This window comes from Schistosoma haematobium, chromosome ZW, assembly GCF_000699445.3.
Source record: "Schistosoma haematobium chromosome ZW, whole genome shotgun sequence".
Classification (NCBI taxonomy): domain Eukaryota; kingdom Metazoa; phylum Platyhelminthes; class Trematoda; order Strigeidida; family Schistosomatidae; genus Schistosoma; species Schistosoma haematobium.
In genome coordinates this window covers 2,353,808-2,374,213 of record NC_067195.1, presented here as the reverse complement: position 1 = coordinate 2,374,213, position 20,406 = coordinate 2,353,808, and the positions used below count along the sequence as shown (strand labels likewise).

At 36.9% G+C, this 20,406-nt stretch overlaps 1 protein-coding gene across 1 annotated transcript in view; it reads right to left on the bottom strand.

The window, feature by feature from the left end:
- MS3_00010273 (uncharacterized protein) overlaps nucleotides 1-19,277 on the bottom strand; it is a gene marked incomplete at its 3' end in the record, with an annotated part of 64,417 nt that extends 45,140 nt beyond the window's left edge. The window contains exons 1-11 of the mRNA XM_051218637.1: nucleotides 19,107-19,277; nucleotides 16,280-16,418; nucleotides 16,105-16,218; nucleotides 12,414-12,491; nucleotides 12,107-12,358; nucleotides 7,532-7,671; nucleotides 7,396-7,485; nucleotides 7,136-7,332; nucleotides 7,040-7,084; nucleotides 3,775-3,887; nucleotides 327-601 (exon numbers count right to left, since the gene is read on the bottom strand). Of these exons, the coding sequence (XP_051070143.1) occupies nucleotides 327-601; nucleotides 3,775-3,887; nucleotides 7,040-7,084; nucleotides 7,136-7,332; nucleotides 7,396-7,485; nucleotides 7,532-7,671; nucleotides 12,107-12,358; nucleotides 12,414-12,491; nucleotides 16,105-16,218; nucleotides 16,280-16,418; nucleotides 19,107-19,156 (1,493 nt within the window). The 5' untranslated portion in view covers nucleotides 19,157-19,277. The remainder of the gene's footprint in view (nucleotides 1-326; nucleotides 602-3,774; nucleotides 3,888-7,039; nucleotides 7,085-7,135; nucleotides 7,333-7,395; nucleotides 7,486-7,531; nucleotides 7,672-12,106; nucleotides 12,359-12,413; nucleotides 12,492-16,104; nucleotides 16,219-16,279; nucleotides 16,419-19,106) is intronic.
- Between the last annotated feature and the right edge of the window lie 1,129 nt (nucleotides 19,278-20,406).

Genomic DNA, 20,406 nt, shown 5'->3' with positions numbered 1-20,406 from the left:
TTTCAATACTTTATCGACTTTAATTGGTTAATAATCTAAAATTAAAAATTTAGCTTATCAAATCTATGTAAATGATAATTCATTAGTATTGGTTGCACAAGCCAGTGACTATTTAGATTGAGTAGCTAAGTGGATAATGTGATGGTATTTGAAGTGAACAGTATTCAATTCGATTCTTGGAGTGAATATCAACTCTGGGATGTAGGTACATACAGTTGATGAGAGTTCGAATCGGATGAAACACGTGTATCCATCTCTATTTGATTGATAGTTACAGTTAATACAAAACATTACAACAAAATCTAATATAAATACTTATAACATACATAACTTTCTCTGGTTCATAAAATATATGCTCTTGTACAGGTGTCCATAGAAGTAATGAACGTATAGGTTCTTTCTCTTTATTACATTGTAAATTATTATTGTTAGATAAATCAAATGGAAAATCAGATGGTCTTGGTCTGATCAACTTCCATTGAGGTGTAGATTGTATAGGTGATGGAGGAATAAGTGGTATAGTACGACGTTTAGCTATACGAATCGGATATGAATCTGTATAAGTGAATCCATATTGTTTAAGTTTCATTGTAATCTCCTCCTTAAATATTAAGAAATTTTATATAAAATGTATTATTGATTACTTGTAAAAAAACATATATAAGTAATAACCTATACTTTACAGTTCATATTATCTTCTTTCTTCTTGTACTATATCCTTATATGCAATCTTTGCTTTTGAGATGATGAGGAAGATTTGTAGCTCAGGTGGATGATTTTGATGGAGTTTTGTTCTCTGAGCTGGATGGTTTGGTCGTGGAGCTTTCATCGTTCTTCTGAACGACATCATCAGCACAAACTTCAGATAGAAGTGAAGTGTTCGAATTTCTCCATATGTGTTTCACAGCTTGTTCTGTGCACCTCGATGTTGATTGGTTCTTGTTGACCTTAAATTTATCATTGTTCACTTCTTTGTTTTGGTTGTGTCTCCCATTGTTTTGATTTTTGTTCTTATATTTATGCATGATTTTCCTGATTGGTTGATAAATTGGATTGATTTCAATATGTTTGTTGATTGCTGATTGACCTGAGTGCGAAGCTTCTAAAAATTCTCTGGTGTTTTTGGAGTTTCCTCTGTCTAAGATTTCCACATTTTTCCAATCGAATGAGTGTCCGCAGTTGTCCACGTGTATTGAAATAAGTGAAGAGATATCATGGCGTTTGACTGCTAATTGATGTTCATGTAGGCGTAGGTGGAGGGGGCGTCCGCTTTGTCCGATGTAGTGTTTGTCGCAGTTGGTACAATTTATTTTGTAGATAATGTTTGATTTGTTCTCCTTTGTTATTTCATCTTTTGGTTTGCATAAGATTGATTGTAGTGATTTTGTTGGTTTGTGTGCCACACCTATCCCGAAGGTTTTCAGCAGTCTCGTTGCAGTTTCTGATATTCCTTGTATGTACGGTAGGGTGATCCACGACCAAACCATCCAGCTCAGAGAACAAAACTCCATCAAAATCTTTGCTTTATATATTACACCATTGAGTTAACTACTTCTATGAATCCGGTGTTCATCTTGTTGTGCTAACGAGGTGTGGCAACTTGAACCGATGTATGTACGTGCCTGATCCTACGCTGTAACTGACTGACTAACTGACTGACTGACCATTATCAGATAATTTAATTAATATTTCATACAACTTTTCCCGTTTATAGTCTTTGTTACATCCTTAGACTATAAGATTATCGAGAAATACGATTACCAAATGAGATACACTGATTTATATAATCAAACTAATGATGCATACACCAGTACAAGTAGTCTAGAGTTTCGGTTGGTCTTTCTACCTACTTAGCTCTACCTTTTCGAGTTCAGAACGCCTATCTCAGCCTCCACGGTACGATTCATATATTTCAAATATACTGAGTTTATCATACAAGCTAAACAGACCAGATCATACCATAAAATAGAAAATAATATTTGTACAAGATCAATTCATAAACTGGCTGTGATTGTGAGATGCTGTAACTAATAGATTGGGAATAATTTAAGAGTGGTAAATCATATAACAGTAACCAATAGGTCAAATGGAAGCTTCTAATGAAATGAATATGAATGTACATATAATATAGTCGTACAATGAGAATATTCGTATAATATTAGTCCATAAGTAATTCCTAACGGTTACTACTCATTTATTCTCGTCTGGGTATAACACTTGGATAAAGAGCTTGTTGTGGATGCGGAGGAATAGACCAATAATTATCATGTTAAGCCCAATGGTGTCCTTGGACTTTAAATGGACATTTCCTATTGGTCGATATCTGTTCACTTGTTGAATACTGTACAAAATGTTGTTTTCTATTTTATGGTACGATGTGGTATGCTTGGTTAGTATATAAATAGAGTATGTTTGAAATATAATGATTTATATCTCCGAGGCTGTGACTTGTGTTCTGGACTCAACTAACTGGGCTAGACAGGGAAGTGGGACCCACCGAGACTCTAGGCCGTCCGTACGTGTTTACGTGTCACTGTAATCGATCGGTAAGTACTCTGCTCTCTAATTTTCCAGTCAAGGACACAACAATTAGCACAGGGTAAAAAACGACCACAACCTAAAGCCATAAGAGAGCTCCAGTCAGCTACTTACAACCTAAAACAATAATATTAATCAATAAAACAAATGTCGTGGATACGCACTGCTGAGGAGTCCTACAATAGGACGAAACGGACGTCCAATGCTTTCAGATTTTTCATGTTGGTCTAGGTTCAATTGACTCATTATCTCAACTGTTGAAATTACTACAATCTCCACAAAACCCTTTCTGATACAAATGTACATACTATTAAATCTAAGGCTTAGATCCTTGATATACTGCGTACAACTCGAGCATTTAGATGCTAGAACCTTCCAAGTCACAAATAAGAAGATAGAAGACGATTGAGAAGGAACGCTATTTCAAAAAGTGTCAAATATAGTACAAAACTCTCAGGTATTTATAGTTTTTTATTAAAAGTGAAATTATCATTTTAGTCATCTAACCCGCATACAGTAGTTTTTAGTACTTTTTTAATAGGGAAGCTACACGTCATGATTCTGGAATGTTCTTTCAAAAAATTATTGGATGGAATACCTTCTATTTTTTCTGAGCTTCTTAGAGCTTCCTCGAATTCACCCGTGGACCGTCCTCACACATACTTAATATCAAAAATATCTAAAATGAACTGAATTAAAATGTTAAGAACACCATTGAATGGTCTAGAGGTGGAATCGTGGATGCGAACTGTTCACTAGTCCCATACTAGATTGGAACGGTCGTCCAGTGTTTTCAGGTTTTCAATGGTGATCTTATATTCATCCATTCATGATATCAATGTAAATTCCTAAACTGTATATGTTATTTCCTTTCTTGAATTGACACTTGAAGAAATCAATAAAATTTATCTAATGATCAGCGCCTGATGCGAAACTGATATGTCCTGAATTCGAATCTCACGGGGTGCGGGATCGTGGATGCACATTACTGAGGAGTCCCATACTAGAATGGAACGGCCGTTCAGTGCTTCCAGGTTTTCCATGGTGGTCTAGCTTCAATCAATGAGATCAAATAACTAACAATACAAAATGAATAGAAATTTACGTAATGCTTATACATAGATCATCATCGGTTGCCAAGTTAGAATTCTTAAATCAACTTGAAAATAACAATCTGATTAGTAACTAAATAATAAACTCAATAAACTAACAATCATTTCATAGAATTAATCTAACCTTTGATGCTGAAGGAACAAGTGATGCCAATGATGAACCTGTATTTTTACACGATGCAAATATTATAGTTTCAGGAATCTTAGGATTCATTAATTCTGTTGTATTATGCCCAACTAAATGTAACAATATATATAGAGAGAGAATGAGTAAAACGAAGAGAAAACTAATGACGTTAGAATATATTCAAACCCTAATTACTGGTAGATGGATTAACAACTAGATTCATGTTTTAAAAGAGTCCAAACCAGTATTTATCAGTTGAATAATGTCAATTGTAATAAACGTTTAGTTTAGTAACTTACTTACGTCTACTACTCCCACTGGAGTACTACAAGCCGTCGACCAGCATTCTCCAACCCATTCTGTGCTGAGTCTTCCTTTCCAGTTCTATCCAATTGTTGTTCATTTTTCTCATATCTGTCTCAGTTTCTCGGCGTAATTTGTTCTTTGATCCTCCTCTTCTCATTTAATCTTGAGGATTCTAAGTGAGGGCTTGCCTTATGACGCAGTTTGGTGTTTTTCTCAATGGGTGTCCTATTCACTTTCAGCACTTCTTCCTGATTTCTTCCTCTACTGGAATCTGGTTTGTTCTCTCTCACAGTTGGTTGTTGCTCATGATATCTGACCAACGGATCAAAAATATTTTACGTAGACAACTCTTATTAAACACTTGTATCTTCCGCCCTTATACAGTAGAACTGTCTTGATATTTGTATTGAAAATTCTGACTTTGGTGTTGGTTAATGGTTGTTTTGAGTTCCAGATGTTCTTAAATTGTAAATGTGCTGCTCTTGCTTTATCGATCCGCACTTTCACATCTGTATAAGATCTACCATGTTCATCAATAATGCTGCCCAAATATGTAAAGGTTTTTATATTCTTCAAAGCTTTTCCGTCAAGCGTGTATTAGTTATCAATCTTCAATTTTCAATTTTGATCAATTTGTTATGATGAAGAACGACTCTGTAATGTCATCAATGAATGACTATCTCACTTTCAATATGATAGGACTTTGACAATTACAAAGTCTTATCAGAACTTCAAGAATTCAGTATAAATTAGTGTTTTAAATGCAGCGTGATCATTAAATGGCTTAAAAATAACCTGAGTTTAATCTCGTTTACAATCGTATTTGTGTATTGATTAGTAGATCCAAACTGGGACGAAGTAGCTGTCTAATACTCCCCACTCATCAGTGGTTCTTTAATATGTACTCTGTGATTTTACACTTTTACTTATCTTTGATATCTAAGCACTCTGTTGCACGGTCCTGTTGTCCCCACCTCCTATGCTCACATGAGTTTGGCATTAGGGAAGTTATCAATTTATTCAATCACACTAGATCCAGTTTTTGTATAAGAAAGATCTTAAAATCATTCATAACTTGGTATTGCCTTACTGTGTCAAACGATATTCAACTATAACTTGATAATGACAGATTTGGTAACAATCCTTGTTTATAAAAGCAGTAGAGTTGCTCAATATTTTTTGATACCAGATGATTGAAACCAGTCGTTAGAGTATATTCAATTGACAAGGTTCTGAATCTTATATATATCAACAAGACATATGTACGATGTTCAGAAAATCTATGCTCCTCATCAGATTCAGAACCTTGTCAATTTATTGGTTGTGATCACTGTGTAATACTAAGACCACCATCAAAAACCTGAAATCATTGAACGGCCATTCCACTCTAGTGTGGGACTCCTCAACACTGTGCATCCACGATACCGCACCGCGAAATTCGAATCCAGGAGTTACTGGTCTTGCACATGAACGCTTAACTTCTAGACCATTGAACCGGCTGACATCCACCGATGTTAATGTCTAACTTCAACCAATCCACGAAAATGTGTGACACATCCACCATTGTCATCAATGAGTCACTATCTCACAACAAACCTGGTTAAACTTTACTGGTCAGTACTTCTCATTAGAACTGCAAGAAATACCCCTTGAAGCGAGTTACTAGTGAACATATGTTAATTAATATCAGAAAGGGTTTTTGTGGATATTATAGTAATTTTAACATTTGAAATCATGAGTCAGTCAGTCAGTCAGTCAGCTACAACGTAGGACCAGGCACATATGTGCATCGGTCCAGGTTGCCATACCTCATTAGCATAGCAAGATGAACAGCGGATTCATAGGAGTGGTTAGGTCAAAGGTTGCAATAAGGATATAGTATAAGAAGAAATAATTAGTTCGTAGACAGAAAGAATGAAGTTATGTTAGTCTCTTAGTTTAAGGGAAGACAGGGAGTGTATACACCGACGCCATTGTGATCGATTCTGAGCCATGTCACCAAGAGTCTCCAACCATTGGTTACGAAAGTCACGCGGACCCCAACCAAGTAGTCTGCATCTACGAACATGGCTCAGACTAGAAGTTAGTGACTTCAGGCACTGATGCCACGTTTTGGTTTGGCCGCCCCTAACTTTCTTCCAACCATCCCCTACCCCGGTTAGCATTGCACGTCGTGGTAATCGGTGTTCAGCTACTCTACAACTACCCTCCATTCCCAGACAGTGTGAATGGAACATTGAAGTAGGTCCCCCGACTCTTGCTGAAGTTCAAAAGACTATAGTTAATCTGAAACGAGGAAGGGCAGCTGGTCCAGATGGATTGGCTCCAGAGGTCTTTAAGGATGGTGGTCCAATTTTAGCGATTAAGTTGACTAATATTTTAGCTAAGATCTGGGAATTAGACTTTATCCCATCTGACTGGTCGCAATCACTTATCGTCCCAATATATAAGAAAGGGTCAAAATCATCCTGTGACAACCACAGAGGGATTAGTTTAACAAACATAGTATCTAAAATACTGGCCTCGATAATTATCAAACGCCTAACTAAGACTCGTGAACTACAAACTCGAGAGAACCAAGCTAGACCACCATCAAAAACCTGAAAACATTGAACGGCCATTCCACTCTAGTATGACACTCCTCAACAGTATGCATACATGACCCCACCTCACAAGATTCGAACCCCAAATCTATTGATCTTTCACTCAAATTCTTAACCCCCAGACCACTAAATCTGTCGACATTCAACGATATTAATGTTTAACTTCAACGAATCCATAAAATTCAATGAAACATTCACCGACTCTATAGTCTATAACATTTCAACAGTTCATCTACAACATCAATACATCCTAAATTCAACTCTTACAAGATAAGATCATTGATATTGCCCTATTGAAGTATCCTATCAATAAGAATAATTTATCAATAACTTACTAATTAATCATTACTTACTTTGTTCTTTTTTCTCTTTATTCATTTCTTTATTTTTTTCTATTCCTATAAATCATTAGATTGAAATAGTTTATTGATTTTTTTTTATTTTTTTACCTTTTTTTTCTTTCAATTTCTCTTTATTGATTATTGATTTATTGATTGGCAAATCATGAGATTCTAGTTTTTCTATTATTTCATTTTGTTCCATTTTGTTAGATTTCTTATTTCGTTTTATGACATCATCATCAAATCTTTCCCAATCTAATAAATAATCACTAAGGTAATACCATAATTGATCGATGGAATGTTTCCTTTATAAAGACAAAAGGGACGGGGGGGTTAGAGTCAGATATAGATATAGATATAACTATTACTTGATTACAATAGTATGTTTAATCCATCCAGTTAAACATTGTATTGTACTGAAATCTCCTATTTCTGTATTGGTACATGTATTTCTACAACTAGAATAATGATTAATGATTGATTATTGATTTAATCAATAATTACTCCATAGAGGCTATTTTCAATAAAGCTTTCGTTAATAACATTGGCCATAATTCATTAGATTGTTTACTTTGTGGAAGTAATAGTTTATTATTTTCATCAAATGGTATTGAATCATCAATAATGATTTTACGCCAACAACCCTAGAAATAACAAAAGAATGAATTAGTTTGATAGTTCATTTTAAAATATTGATAGAGATAATAATAGAATAATAGAATGTAGTTGTATGTTATATACTACTGATATCGATAGATATAAGTAGTTTTAATGGACCACTATTGAAAACTTAATAATTTTTTTTCTGGTTTGCGTTTTTTAACGAGTTAGTTTTCTATAGGATGGGGTCGCTAACCCCATGCCCAATCCTCCTCATTTATTCGGGCTTGGGACAGGCAGTAGCCCCCGGAGGTACTTCAGGTGGAGTTCTACTGTATGGGGCAGAAACATGGAGAACTACGAAAGCCAACATTCAGAAGACACAGCTGTTTATTAACAGTTGTCTATGCAAAATACATCGGATCCGTTGGCTGGACATTATTAGCAACAACCAACTGTGGGAAAGAACAAACTAGGTCCGAGTGGAGGAAGAAATTAGGAAGAAGCGCTGGAAATGGATAGGACACACATTAAGGAAAGCACCCAAGTTCGTGCGTCACAAGACAAGCTCTCACATGGAATCCTCAAGGCCAAAGAAAAAGAGGAAGACCAAAGAACACATTACGCCGGGAAATGGAGATAGACATGAGAAAAATGAACAAGAAATGGATGAAACTAGAAAAGAAGGCCCAGGACAGAGTGGGTCGAAGAATGCTGGTCGGTGGCCTATGCTCCAATAGGAGTAACAACCTTAAGTAAGTAATTAATATTGAAAACCTAGTTTCAAAACGTATTTCCTGAAGTTCCAATGAGAAGTAATGACCAGTGAAGTTTAATCGAGTCTGTTGTGAGTTAGTAACTCATTGATGATAATGGTCGATATATCACTCAATTTCGTAGATTAGTTGAAATGAGACATTAACATCTTTGAATGCCGACCGGCTCAGTGGTCTAGAGCTTAACTGTTGGCTCGTGAGGTGGGATCGTAGATGCGCACTGTTGAGGAGTCATACAATAGGACGAAAAGGCTGTCCAGTGCTTCCAGGTTTTCCATGATGGTCTATCTTCAATCGACTTATAATCTCAGCTCTTACAATTGCTATATTATCTACAAAAACCGCTTCTGATATAACTAGTATGTGTCATTAATAGAAAGTGCAATGCCTGGAGGTAGAAGGTTAAGAAGATCGAAAGGAACAGAACGTGAACAGAGAATGACTGGTGTGGAAACGAAGTAAGAATCAAGTCTGAGACAATTGACATTTCGCAAATAAGCTATTCACTGTATAGTTCTCAGATTTTGCTAAGTGATTCTATATCTTTGTGTTCAAATACATCCGATTGTCCCCACTTGTGTTCTTGTTCACTACTTTTGAATACAAATTTACAAAATCTCTTAGTAAAATCTTAGAACTCTACAGTGAATAATTCATTTGTAAAATGTCCATTATTTGTCTTAGACTTCATTTTTCTTTCATTTCCAAACCAATCACTCTTTACTCGCGTTCTCTTTTCTTTAATCTCCTTAACCTTCTGCCACCAGCCATTTCATTTTCGATTGATGATACATACTACTTATATCTACCGATATCAGTAGCATATACCACAATATGACCAAACAAAATATTCTAGAAGTTGCCGATGAACCCCAAAATATAGAGTTAATATTAATTCCAGTCAGATATAGCAATTTGTCATCTGTAACTGCTTCACTTTAATATATACAAAAGAGGAATTGAATCTAAAAGCTCATCACATTATAATTATTTCATCTTTTACGGTTTAGTACAAGTCAGTCAGTCAGTCAGTCAGCTACAACGTAGGACCAGGCACATATGTGCATCGGTCCAGGTTGCCATACCTCATTAGCATAGCAAGATGAACAGCGGATTCATAGGAGTGGTTAGGTCAAAGGTTGCAATAAGGATATAGTATAGGAAGAAAGAATTAGTTCGTAGACAGAAAGAATGAAGTGATTTTAATCTCTTAGTTTAAGGGAAGACAGGGAGTGTATGCACCGACGCCATTGTGATCGATTCTGAGCCATGTCACCAAGAGTCCCCAACCATTGGTTACGAAAGTCACGCGGACCCCAACCAAGTAGTCTGCATCTACCAACATGGCTCAGACTAGAAGTTAGTGACTTCAGGCACTGATGCCACGTTTTGGTTTGGCCACCCCTAACTTTCTTCCAACCATCCCCTACACCGGTTAGCATTGCACGTCGTGGTAATCGGTGTTCAGGCATACCTAATACGTGGCCCAACCATCTCAGTCGATGAAGATTCATAACCTCATCAACTGATTTACCATCATTCCCTAATACCCTGCGTCTAACCTCGCTATTACTTACCCGGTGATCCCAGCAGATGCCAGCAATATTTCTAAGGCATCTGTGGTCAAATGTTAGTAGCTTACGGGTTTCTTCTACTCTTAAGGGCCATGTTTCGCTGCCGTAAATTAAAACAGAACGAACTGCCGTGCAGTATACTCGTCCTTTTATTGATAGACGGATATCTCGCCTTCGCCAAAGGTGACGTAAGTTGGCAAAAGCCAAACGAGCTTTTCGAATCCGTGCTGAGATTTCGTCCGATACCAACCCATTAGGGCTGATCACACTTCCAAGATAAGTGAAGTTGTCAACGCGTTCGACTACTTCACTCCCTATCCTTAGTTCAGGTGTTGACGCAGACCAGTCCTGAAGCAACAACTTGCATTTAGAGGGAGAGAAGCGCATCCCAAACATTCTGGCATTGTTGCTTAGTGCTACCAGAAGACTCTGCATTTTGTCAGCGTCTTCACCAAACAGGACTATGTCATCTGCGTATTCTAAGTCGATAAGTGGACCTCCTGGAACGAGATCAATACCCGAGAATTCAGTCGACGAGAGTGTTATTTCCATCAATAGGTCTATGATGAAGTTAAACAAAAATGGAGAAAGTGGACAGCCTTGACGGACACCACTTGAGGTTGCAAAAGTAGATGACAGTTCGCCATAAGTCCTGACTCGACTAGTAGTGTTCGAGTAAAGAGCCTTCACAAGGTTTATGTACTTCTGAGGTACAAGTAGAAATATGTACCAACGATGGTAAGCTATAGAACTTGACGATTATTATTATTATCAACTGATGTGTGTGAGGGCTGGGATACTTTCCGGGTACCCAGACAGAAAAAGGTGGTTTACTTAAAGGGAGACACTCGGAGACTTCGATCTTAAGGTCTGGTCCCCAAGGCAGTGGAGCAACCTAAGGAGATGCAGTTTCATAATTGCTGGTGACCAATAATTGGTTCATACGCCATTTGTTCCTTCAGGTTCCTGAAGCTCATGTACACCAGTGGTTTGGAATCGTGGTTTTCCAACTACCCTATGTAGATCTTCTGTGTCCACCAGCCCAATTAAAGCTCCGGATATTCCACTTTCGTCCTCTCAGTTTCACAAACAACACCCCTGTCTCAAGAAGGTAATGAGTAGGATTACCCTGGTGGTGGCTATATATGCATTGACCATGTGAGAGCATTTCGAAAGGGATACCAAACTCTCCCCACCCTCGACAGTACCAAAGCATTTGATTTACATCAAATACTATACATTGTTCTCAATCCATCATCGTTACTATTTCTAATCTATCAGTGTATATGTAGCCCTCCTATGGCATACACACGAACAAATGCGGATAAAGACAGCCAGTGTAGCAGCATTCTCTGCATCACTAGAACTCAGCATACACAAGGACAAAACCAAGATCCTCAAATTCAAAACGAAGGACACCAATCCAATCATTCTTGATGGTGAAACTCTGGAAGATGTAGAATACTTCACATAACTGGAAAGCATCAGATGCAGACGTAAAGGCGAGGATTGGCAAAGCAACGACAGCATTCCTACAATTGAACAACGTATGGAACTCAAAACAACTATCAACCAATATCGAAGTCACAATCTTCAATACGAACGTCAACACAATCGGTTCTATTATACGGAGCTGAAACATGGAGAACTACTAAAACCATCATCAAACATGTACATGTATTTATAAATAGCTGTCTACGCAAGATACTCAACATCCATTGACCGGATACCATCAGCAATAGCCTTTTGTGGGAGAGAACAAACCAGCTTCCAGCTGAAGAAGAAATTAGGAAAAGACGATGGAAATGAATAGGACATACATCACACAAATCATCGAACTGTATCACGAAGCAAACCTTAACTTGGAATTCTGAAGGGAAGTGAAAAAGCGGAAGGCCAAAGAACACATTACGTCGGGAAATAGAAGCAGATATGAAAAAGATCAATAGGAATAGGGAGTATCTGGAAAGGATTGTCCAGGACAGGGTTGGATGGAGAATGTTGGTGAGCGACTTATGCTCCTTCACGAGGAGTAACAGGCGTAAGTAAGTAAGTATATGTACTATTAAACATTAAATGCATTATTATTAAACCAGAATACAAAAAAAAAAGCCTATTATTCAACATACCATCCAATACAGCTTGACAATGTATTTTCCATAAGGATTATATTGTGGTGTATTATTATTATTATCTTTAGTAATTTTTGTCATGGCATAAATATGTTCCCATGGTTTCCATTCATAATTATAGTTGGTTGAATGAGTTAAATTCATCATCATATTTGATTCATTGAACTCTGTCGGAGGAATAGATTCAGGAATTGGTGTTCTACATGATAACCATAAATTTTGTATATCACATATAATCCATCTTAATAACTAAAATCATAATAGTAATTTGTTTGTTTTCAAGGCTACAAATTTTGGCGCTTACTTCATTTTTAAATAAATGTTCATTATAATAGAGTAAATCAACATGATTTATGAATTCTGGATCATATACAACAGGTGCCTATAGTAAAAAATAAAGAATAAATGATAAATAGAATGGATAAATTGAATTGAAATTAAAATGTTGATGAAAACCGAAGACTTCTCAGAAATGTGCATCCACGATCCTCCACCAGAAGAACTAGAACCTAGAACCTTCGATTTCGCTCATGAACGCCTAACTTCTAGACCATTAAGCCGGTAACAGACGATGTTAAGATCTAACTTCACTTGATTCATGAGTGGCTGAGGTAGATACCTGTCTCTGATCGACATCGATTGGACTCCACTAGTCACAACTTCTCACTAGGAATCCAGGAGCCAGTTACTTGGAGCCAGTTACTGGTGAACATATGATGAATCGATGGGAGTTAGATATTAACACCGTTGGATACCGGCTCAGTAGTCTGGAGGTTAAGGGTTTGCGCACGGGATCAAAGGTCATGGGTTCAAATACTGCGTGCGACATACTGGATGAGCATTGCCTAGGAGTCCCGTACTAGGGTGAAACAGCCGTTCAGTGTTTCCATGTTTAACATCAATCAACTCATAATCTCAAACGAAAACTTAACAATCTCTACAGCCCCATACTGATGAAAATCAGAGAGACTACAATTCATAGACGAACCAATAAAATGTAAAATAACAGATATTGAATTTTAGCGCGAAATTCATTCAACGACGAGTACAAAGTAGGTGTTAAGTTTGTCTTACATTGTCCCTATATGTTCCTTTTCTACTCTTTTGTATGTTGTTTTATACTACTTATTTACATTCAGTAGGCAGCTGTATGCCCAACAATTTTCACACTTATGTTGTAACTCAAGTTGTACTGTAACATTCTGGTATGTTCACCTATATCTTTAACGTTTATTTTACTTATAATTGTATTTATCATTATAATCACTGTAATTTAATTACTGTAACGATTGTCCACAGTTTTGTGCATTTGTTTGAATGCAACAGTTTCCATATTGTTTGCTCTTGGTTCGAGTTTCGGTTGTTCATAAACTGTTACCAAATTTAGACACAGCTATCGGCTGTCTTTGGACTATCGTATGTTGTAATCATTCTTTATGTTACTCTTACAGGAAGCCTTTGCTATTTTCATTCTTGAACGACGCGTTTAAACGCCTAGACACCTCACAAGTTGAGGTTTGTAACTAAATTTTGTGTATTATTTAATAAAGAACCGCCTTTGTAGCGCCTTTGTAGACAAATCGTTGTTTAGGAACTTCGATTTTGCGCGTATCTCAATCGGGGTTACTTCGACGCTTCGATAGAATTAACAGTAGGTTTTCTGATTCTTGACAGAAAATATAACTGTATAGCAAGCTGTATTATCAAAGGTGAAATTTAGTTACTTCCGAAGTGATCATGTTGATAGAAACAGCGTCAAATAGTCTGTAACACTGAGTTACCATTGATCCTTAACACTTATAATTGAATTCTTGTACAGATATGATGTGATTTGTTCGTTTCCATTCCATACATTGACTTTCCTATTATCAAACTTGTAATCAAGGTTTCTGTCGGCATTTATGTTTCTAGTTGAGTTAAAGATGGACATTGGAGTTAATTCTTTTATTTACCATCTAGCTTTTGTATAGATACATTCCTAATTTAAGTTGAACTTCACACTTAATACAACCAGGTACAAAGTGAACCTACTTTTGCAGAGAACAAATGAGCTTCCAGTCGAGGGGCGTTTAGAAAAAGACGCTAAAGGTGGATAGGAAACATTTTAAAAGAATCATTAAATTTCATCACAACACAAGCCCTAACCGGGGATCATCAAGTCAAAAGGAAAAGAGGTAGATCAAAAAGACTTGATTCAGGGAATTGGTAGTAAATCTAGAAATCATGAATATCAGCTGGCCACAAGTAAAACAAAAGCCCAGAATAGAGTTAGCTAAACATCTCTGATCAGAAGCCTTAGTCCCAAGAGAAATAACAGGTTTAGATAAGTAAGTAAATAAGTACAATTCAAAGTAACAGGTTTTACTTGACAGTATGGTGAAAAACTATATTCATAGAATGCAAACGATATCTGAAATTGAAGGAACATTATTACTTAATTAATTAATTAATTAACTACTTAATTACTTAATTACTCCGGTTACCAGTCGTCGAGGAACATAGGTCAATCATCAGCCTGCTTCATCCAACTCTCTACTGGACAATCCTTTCCAGTTCTCTCAAGTTGCTATTCATCATTTTCATACCTGCTCCCGATTTCCGGTGTAGTGTGTTCTTCCGCCTTCCTCTTTTCCACTTCTTTTCAGAACTCCAAGCTAGCACTTGTCTCGTGATGCAGTTTGGTGATTCCTACAATGTATTTCCTATCAACTTCCAACGTCTTTTCCTAATTTCCTCTTCAGATGGAAGTTAGTTTGTCCTCTCACAAAGCAGGTTGTTAATGATAGTATTCCGTCAACAGACATTTAGTATCTTGCATAGACAACTGTTTATGAATGAATGAACTATTTGGATGCTAGTTATGATAGATCTGCAAGTTTCAGCTCCATACAGTAGAACTGTCTTGATTTTCTTATTGAAGATTTTGACTTTGATATCGGTTGAAAGTTGTTTTGAGTTCCATATGTTGTTCAGCTGTGGAAATGCTGTTCTTGGTTTGTCAATCCTTGACTTGTTGATCGATGATGCTTCACAGATACATGAAAGATTCCACATAATTCAATACAGAATTGAACTTGGAATATATACAGTCTGTTCAACTAGTCAGTCAGTCAGTCAGCAACAACGTAGAACTTAGTACGTACGTACATCAGTTCCAGTTACCATATCACATTAACACACATACAACTATCCATTCAAATCCCATACTGGTAGAGGTAGTACAAGTATAAGAAGTAATCAAAAAGATTAGGGTTTGAAGATGTCATTCAAGGACTATAATCCAGTGAAATAAATTTGGAAAGAGAAAAAAAAGGGACATGAATAATCCAGAAGATCAGAATTTGGGAGAACACAAAGGGTGGATGCACCTGCATCATCGCAAACGATTTTGAGCCACGTCATTAAAGATCTCTAACCATCAGTTAGTCTACACCTGCCAACATGTCTGAGTCCACTTGTCAGTGACTTCATGAACTTGTACCATGTTTTGGTCTGGCCGCCCCTAGTTTTCTTCCAAATTACTTCTACATCATAAAACATCACATGTCGGAGCAATCGATGGTCTGGCATACGTAACACATGTCCCAGTGATCTCAACTGATTAAGTTTCATCATTTCATCAATTGTTTAGTCATCCTTAACTAGTACCCATAAAGATGGCATCTAGTTTTTTTCCATATAAAATTTATCACTAATAATCAACCAATTTCAATGGTTAAGATCATGAGTCAGTTGAAGCTAGACCACCATGGAAAACCTGAAAGCCCTGGACGGCCATTTCGTCCCATTGTGGGACTACCCAGCAATGCCCATCCACGATCTCACTCCCTACGACCTGCACACTGCTAACGAGTCCCATAATAGGACGAAACAGCCGTCCAGTGCTTCCAGGTTTTCCATGGTAGTCTAGTTTCAATTGACTCATGATCTTAACCATTGAAATTACTATAATATCCACAAAACTCATCTGATAATGATCAATAAATTAGATTTACCTTTTCTGTAATAAATTCATTTGGTCTTTTCATACTAAATGGTATCATTGATGATGGATATAAAACTTGTGATTCTGGATCAATAAAATATGTAGATGATGATGATGATGATTGCTAAATAAAATCAATTAAAAGTACTTCAAGAAGAAGAAAAAAAAGAATTTCAATAACATACAGCTGATAATTTACTCTTTTCTTTAGTTTTCTGTGATGAATCCCATTTTTCATTATTCACATCTTGATCATTCCATTCAGGCCATAATGGTATAGTTGTATCTCTTGGTGTAGATGATGATGGATTAGTTAAAGTAATTCTAAATATGAATAAGTAATAAAAGAAAACAATAAATGTATTGTTAGAATAAGAATTTCAATGGTTAAGATTATGGAAAACCTAGAAGTAATGGATGGACGTTTCGTCCTATTATGAGACCCCTCAACAGTTCATATCTATAATCTCACCTTGTGAGATTCAAACTGAGGACCTATGAGTTTGGCATGTGCGAGTGCTTAACCACTAGACCACTGAGCCGCATGGCAGTCAGTCAGTAACAACGTAGAAATTCGTATGTACATACATCAGTTCGAGATGCCACACCACATTAGCACAGGGATGCAGTTGTCGATTCAAATCCCATAGTGGTAGAGGTAGTAAAAGTATAGACAGTAATCGGAAAAATTAGGGTTTGAAGATATTATTCAAGGATTATAATAATAAGTTTGGAAAGAGAAAAAGAGAGACAAGGAGGATTCAGGAGATTAAAATTCGGGAGAACTCAAAGAGTGGATGCACCTGTGCCATTGCAAACGATTTTGAGCCATGTCATTCAAGGTCTCTAACCATCGATTGCTATCATCTCGCGGTCCCTAACCAGGTAGTCTACACCTACCAAAATGGCTCAGTCCACTTGTCAGTGATAAAAAAAAATATGAATAAAAGTATTACATTTTGTTTTATAATCCTGTTTCTTATTGTTAACTAATATAGAGATATATTTAGGAAATTCTAATGAACATTTATGATTAGTGGGTTTTAATTATGTCAAATGTAAAGTTGGTAATTAGTCAATATTCGTAGAAAAATATGTAGTTCCCAAATGCTATGATACGGTCGATATTGGGGATAGTTAACTATTCCTCTTGAAATGCTCTCAAATGGCTGTGAGTATACAATCACTGTCAGGAAAGTCCTACTCACTGACTTCTCGTGGCATTAACTTTCTTTATGAAATTGAGAGGAAAAAAAAGAGAATGTCCGTCGCTTTAACCGAGTTGGTGGACACGGAGGATACACCTTGGGGAATCGGTAAACCTTGATTCCAAATCAATGGTGTACATGAGCTCCAGGATCCTGAATGAACAAATGGTGTATGAACCAATTATTGGTCACCGGTTATCATGAAACTGTATCTCCTTAGTTTTCTGCACTGTCTTGTTGATCAGACCTTAAGGTCGAAGTCTCCGAGTATGGCGCCATAAGTAAACCACCTTTTTCGGTCTGGGTACCCGGACAGTATCCCAGCCCTCAAGGAAATCGAACGATTTATCTGGCGCATATCTGTTTGATACCTCCATGCACCAATGCTTATGTGTTTAAATAATTAGGTAAACAAAAATTTGTAGATATTATAGTGATTTAATGCTTCAATTAAAGCTAGACCACCATGGGGAATCTGGAAGGACTGAACCGCCGTTTCATCACAGCATAGAACTTCCCAGCAGTGTGCATCCACGATTGGCTAAAGTTAGACATTATCACCATTGGATGCCAGCTCAGTCATCTAGTGATTAAGCGCTCGCGCGCGACACTGATAGGTCCTGGGTTCGAGTCCAATGTGTGGGATCGTTGGTGCGCAATGATGACGAGTCCTATTCTAGAACAAAACGGTTATCCAGTATTTCCAAGTTTTTCATAATGGTCTAGCCTCAATTAACTCATGAATTTGGAAATTAAGTTACTTCTGTCTCTTCCTGGATAGCATAATCATCTCTAACTTTATATTGTGGAACCAGTGAAATATCACTGAGCTCTAGTCAAATCATCCGGCAGTTAAGTCACTGAATATCAAACAAATCATCGATCCTCGCGTTGATCAATAACAATCAACGCTCATCAGTTGGTCGTACGCTATGGACTATTCCATGCGGCAGTGGTCTTACTTTCACTTTTATCTACTTTAACTAATATGTTTCTGTAATAAGGTCCTTTGTGTTGTACAATCTTCTAAGCTTCTATAGTACCTTGATACGACGAAGGTGTAATCAACGTAAGATGCTGGCCGTGAGGTGTGACTCCGATGTTAGCTGGTTCATCACATCATTCTCATCTAACTCCAGTACACGTCCAATCATTCGACATAGATCATCAACGTTGGTGATTTACAATATAATTCTTCAATAGTAAATAATATAGATTATTGATTTAATAAATTAAGGATAACTAATTCATTAAATGATTTACTTAACAATCAATAATCAATAATTAAATGTTCTCAGAAGGGGTATTGTGGAGATTCTAGTAATTTCAATACTTGAAATCATGAATCAATCGAAGCTAAACCATCATCGAAAACCTGAAAGCACTGAACGGCCATTTCATCCAATTGTGGGACTCCTCAGCAGTGTGCATCCACAATCCCGCCTCGCAAGATTCCAACCCAAACCTATTGGTCTCGCGCGCGAACACTTAACCACTAGACCACTGAGGTGGCAGGCATTCAATGGTATTAATTTTTAACTTCAGCTAACTCACGAAATTGAACGACACATTCACCATTGTCTTCAGTGAGTTACTATCTCACAACAAACTGATAGGTCCTAGGTTCGAATCTCGTGGAGGGGGCACAATCGTGGATACGCACTACTGAAGAGTCTCATACCAGGACGAAACGGCCATTCACTGTTTCCAGGTTTTCCATGGTGGCCTATCTTCTATTGACTCATGATTTCAACCATTGAAATAATTAAATATTCACTCATATAAAACATTCAATGAAACTTACTCTTTTGTTTTACGATTAGATAGATTACTTGGAGACTTTTTACTTGCCATAAGAAATTATACTCTATTTTTATTTTATGAAATTATTCAAGAAGTTCAATAATAAGTTCCAAGAAAAAAAAAAGAAAATCTTCCACTATTCAACTTCTTCAATGTGAGTAAAAATAAGAAATGAATGAATAAAACAAAAAGATCAATTGTTTGTTTTGACCTAGACAGATATTGTTGTTACCATGGTAACCATAATCGATTTTCAAGGTCATTCGATAATTTAAAACAATTAGTCTGTAAGGCCAGTGAATTGTTACTGAGCCCTAGTCAAATCATCTGGCAGTTGGGTTATTGAATATCGAATAGATCGTCGATCTATGTCAAGGTCAAAGACAACCAACGCATATCAGTTAATCATACGTAATGAACTAGCCCATGTGGTGGTGATCTTACTTTCGTTTGTATCTACTTTAACTTATATATTTCTGTAATAACGTCTATCACATTAACACGGCGATACAATTGTCGATTCAAATCCCATAGTGATAGAGGTAATAAAAGTATAAGCAGTAATCGGAAACATTAGGGTTTGGAGATGTTATTCAAGAAGTATAAATCAGTAATACCAGGGTAGGTTGAGGGTAAGAACAAATTGCTTTTTGGAACACATAACAGAGGTTTCAGTTTCCATATAGCCAAGGCTTCAAGAAACCTTAGTATACGCCCTTGAGGGAGGCAAAACTCGACTCACACGTTTTCATCGTGCCTCCTGGACAGTGGGACTCAGTCCCATGAACTATCGTGAACGGTAACCCGGGTGGTAAAGATCAGATTAATCACCCGCTGGACCTACACCCACAAATAATCACAGCACAATTACTTCTGAATCGAAAAATGACAAAAAAATTCACAAAAGTGCTGTATGGAATATACGGAGTTGCTCCCTACAGGGCAAAATCCAACCGATTGCAAAAACAGCTATTCTAACCCTTGTAGTTGTATCGTACTTATATGTGGCCTGTTTCTTACCAGAAGGGCTTACTAGGCTTCACCAACTTGTTTGGCTGGAAGGGGGAATACACCCTTGAAGGCTTTTTTACAAATGCTGACTTGATATCAACCTTATGACCAGTTTCAAAGAAATGTTTCATATTGGATGAAGATGTCTATCTATCCTGTGATCTTATTTGACCATTGGAATTCATTTGTTTCTGACGTCATTTTGGTATATGCTCTACCTCTCTTACTTGCAGATTACGATTGCTTCCTCCTATTTAAGTGTTTCGGCACACACATGTAAATTGATAGAC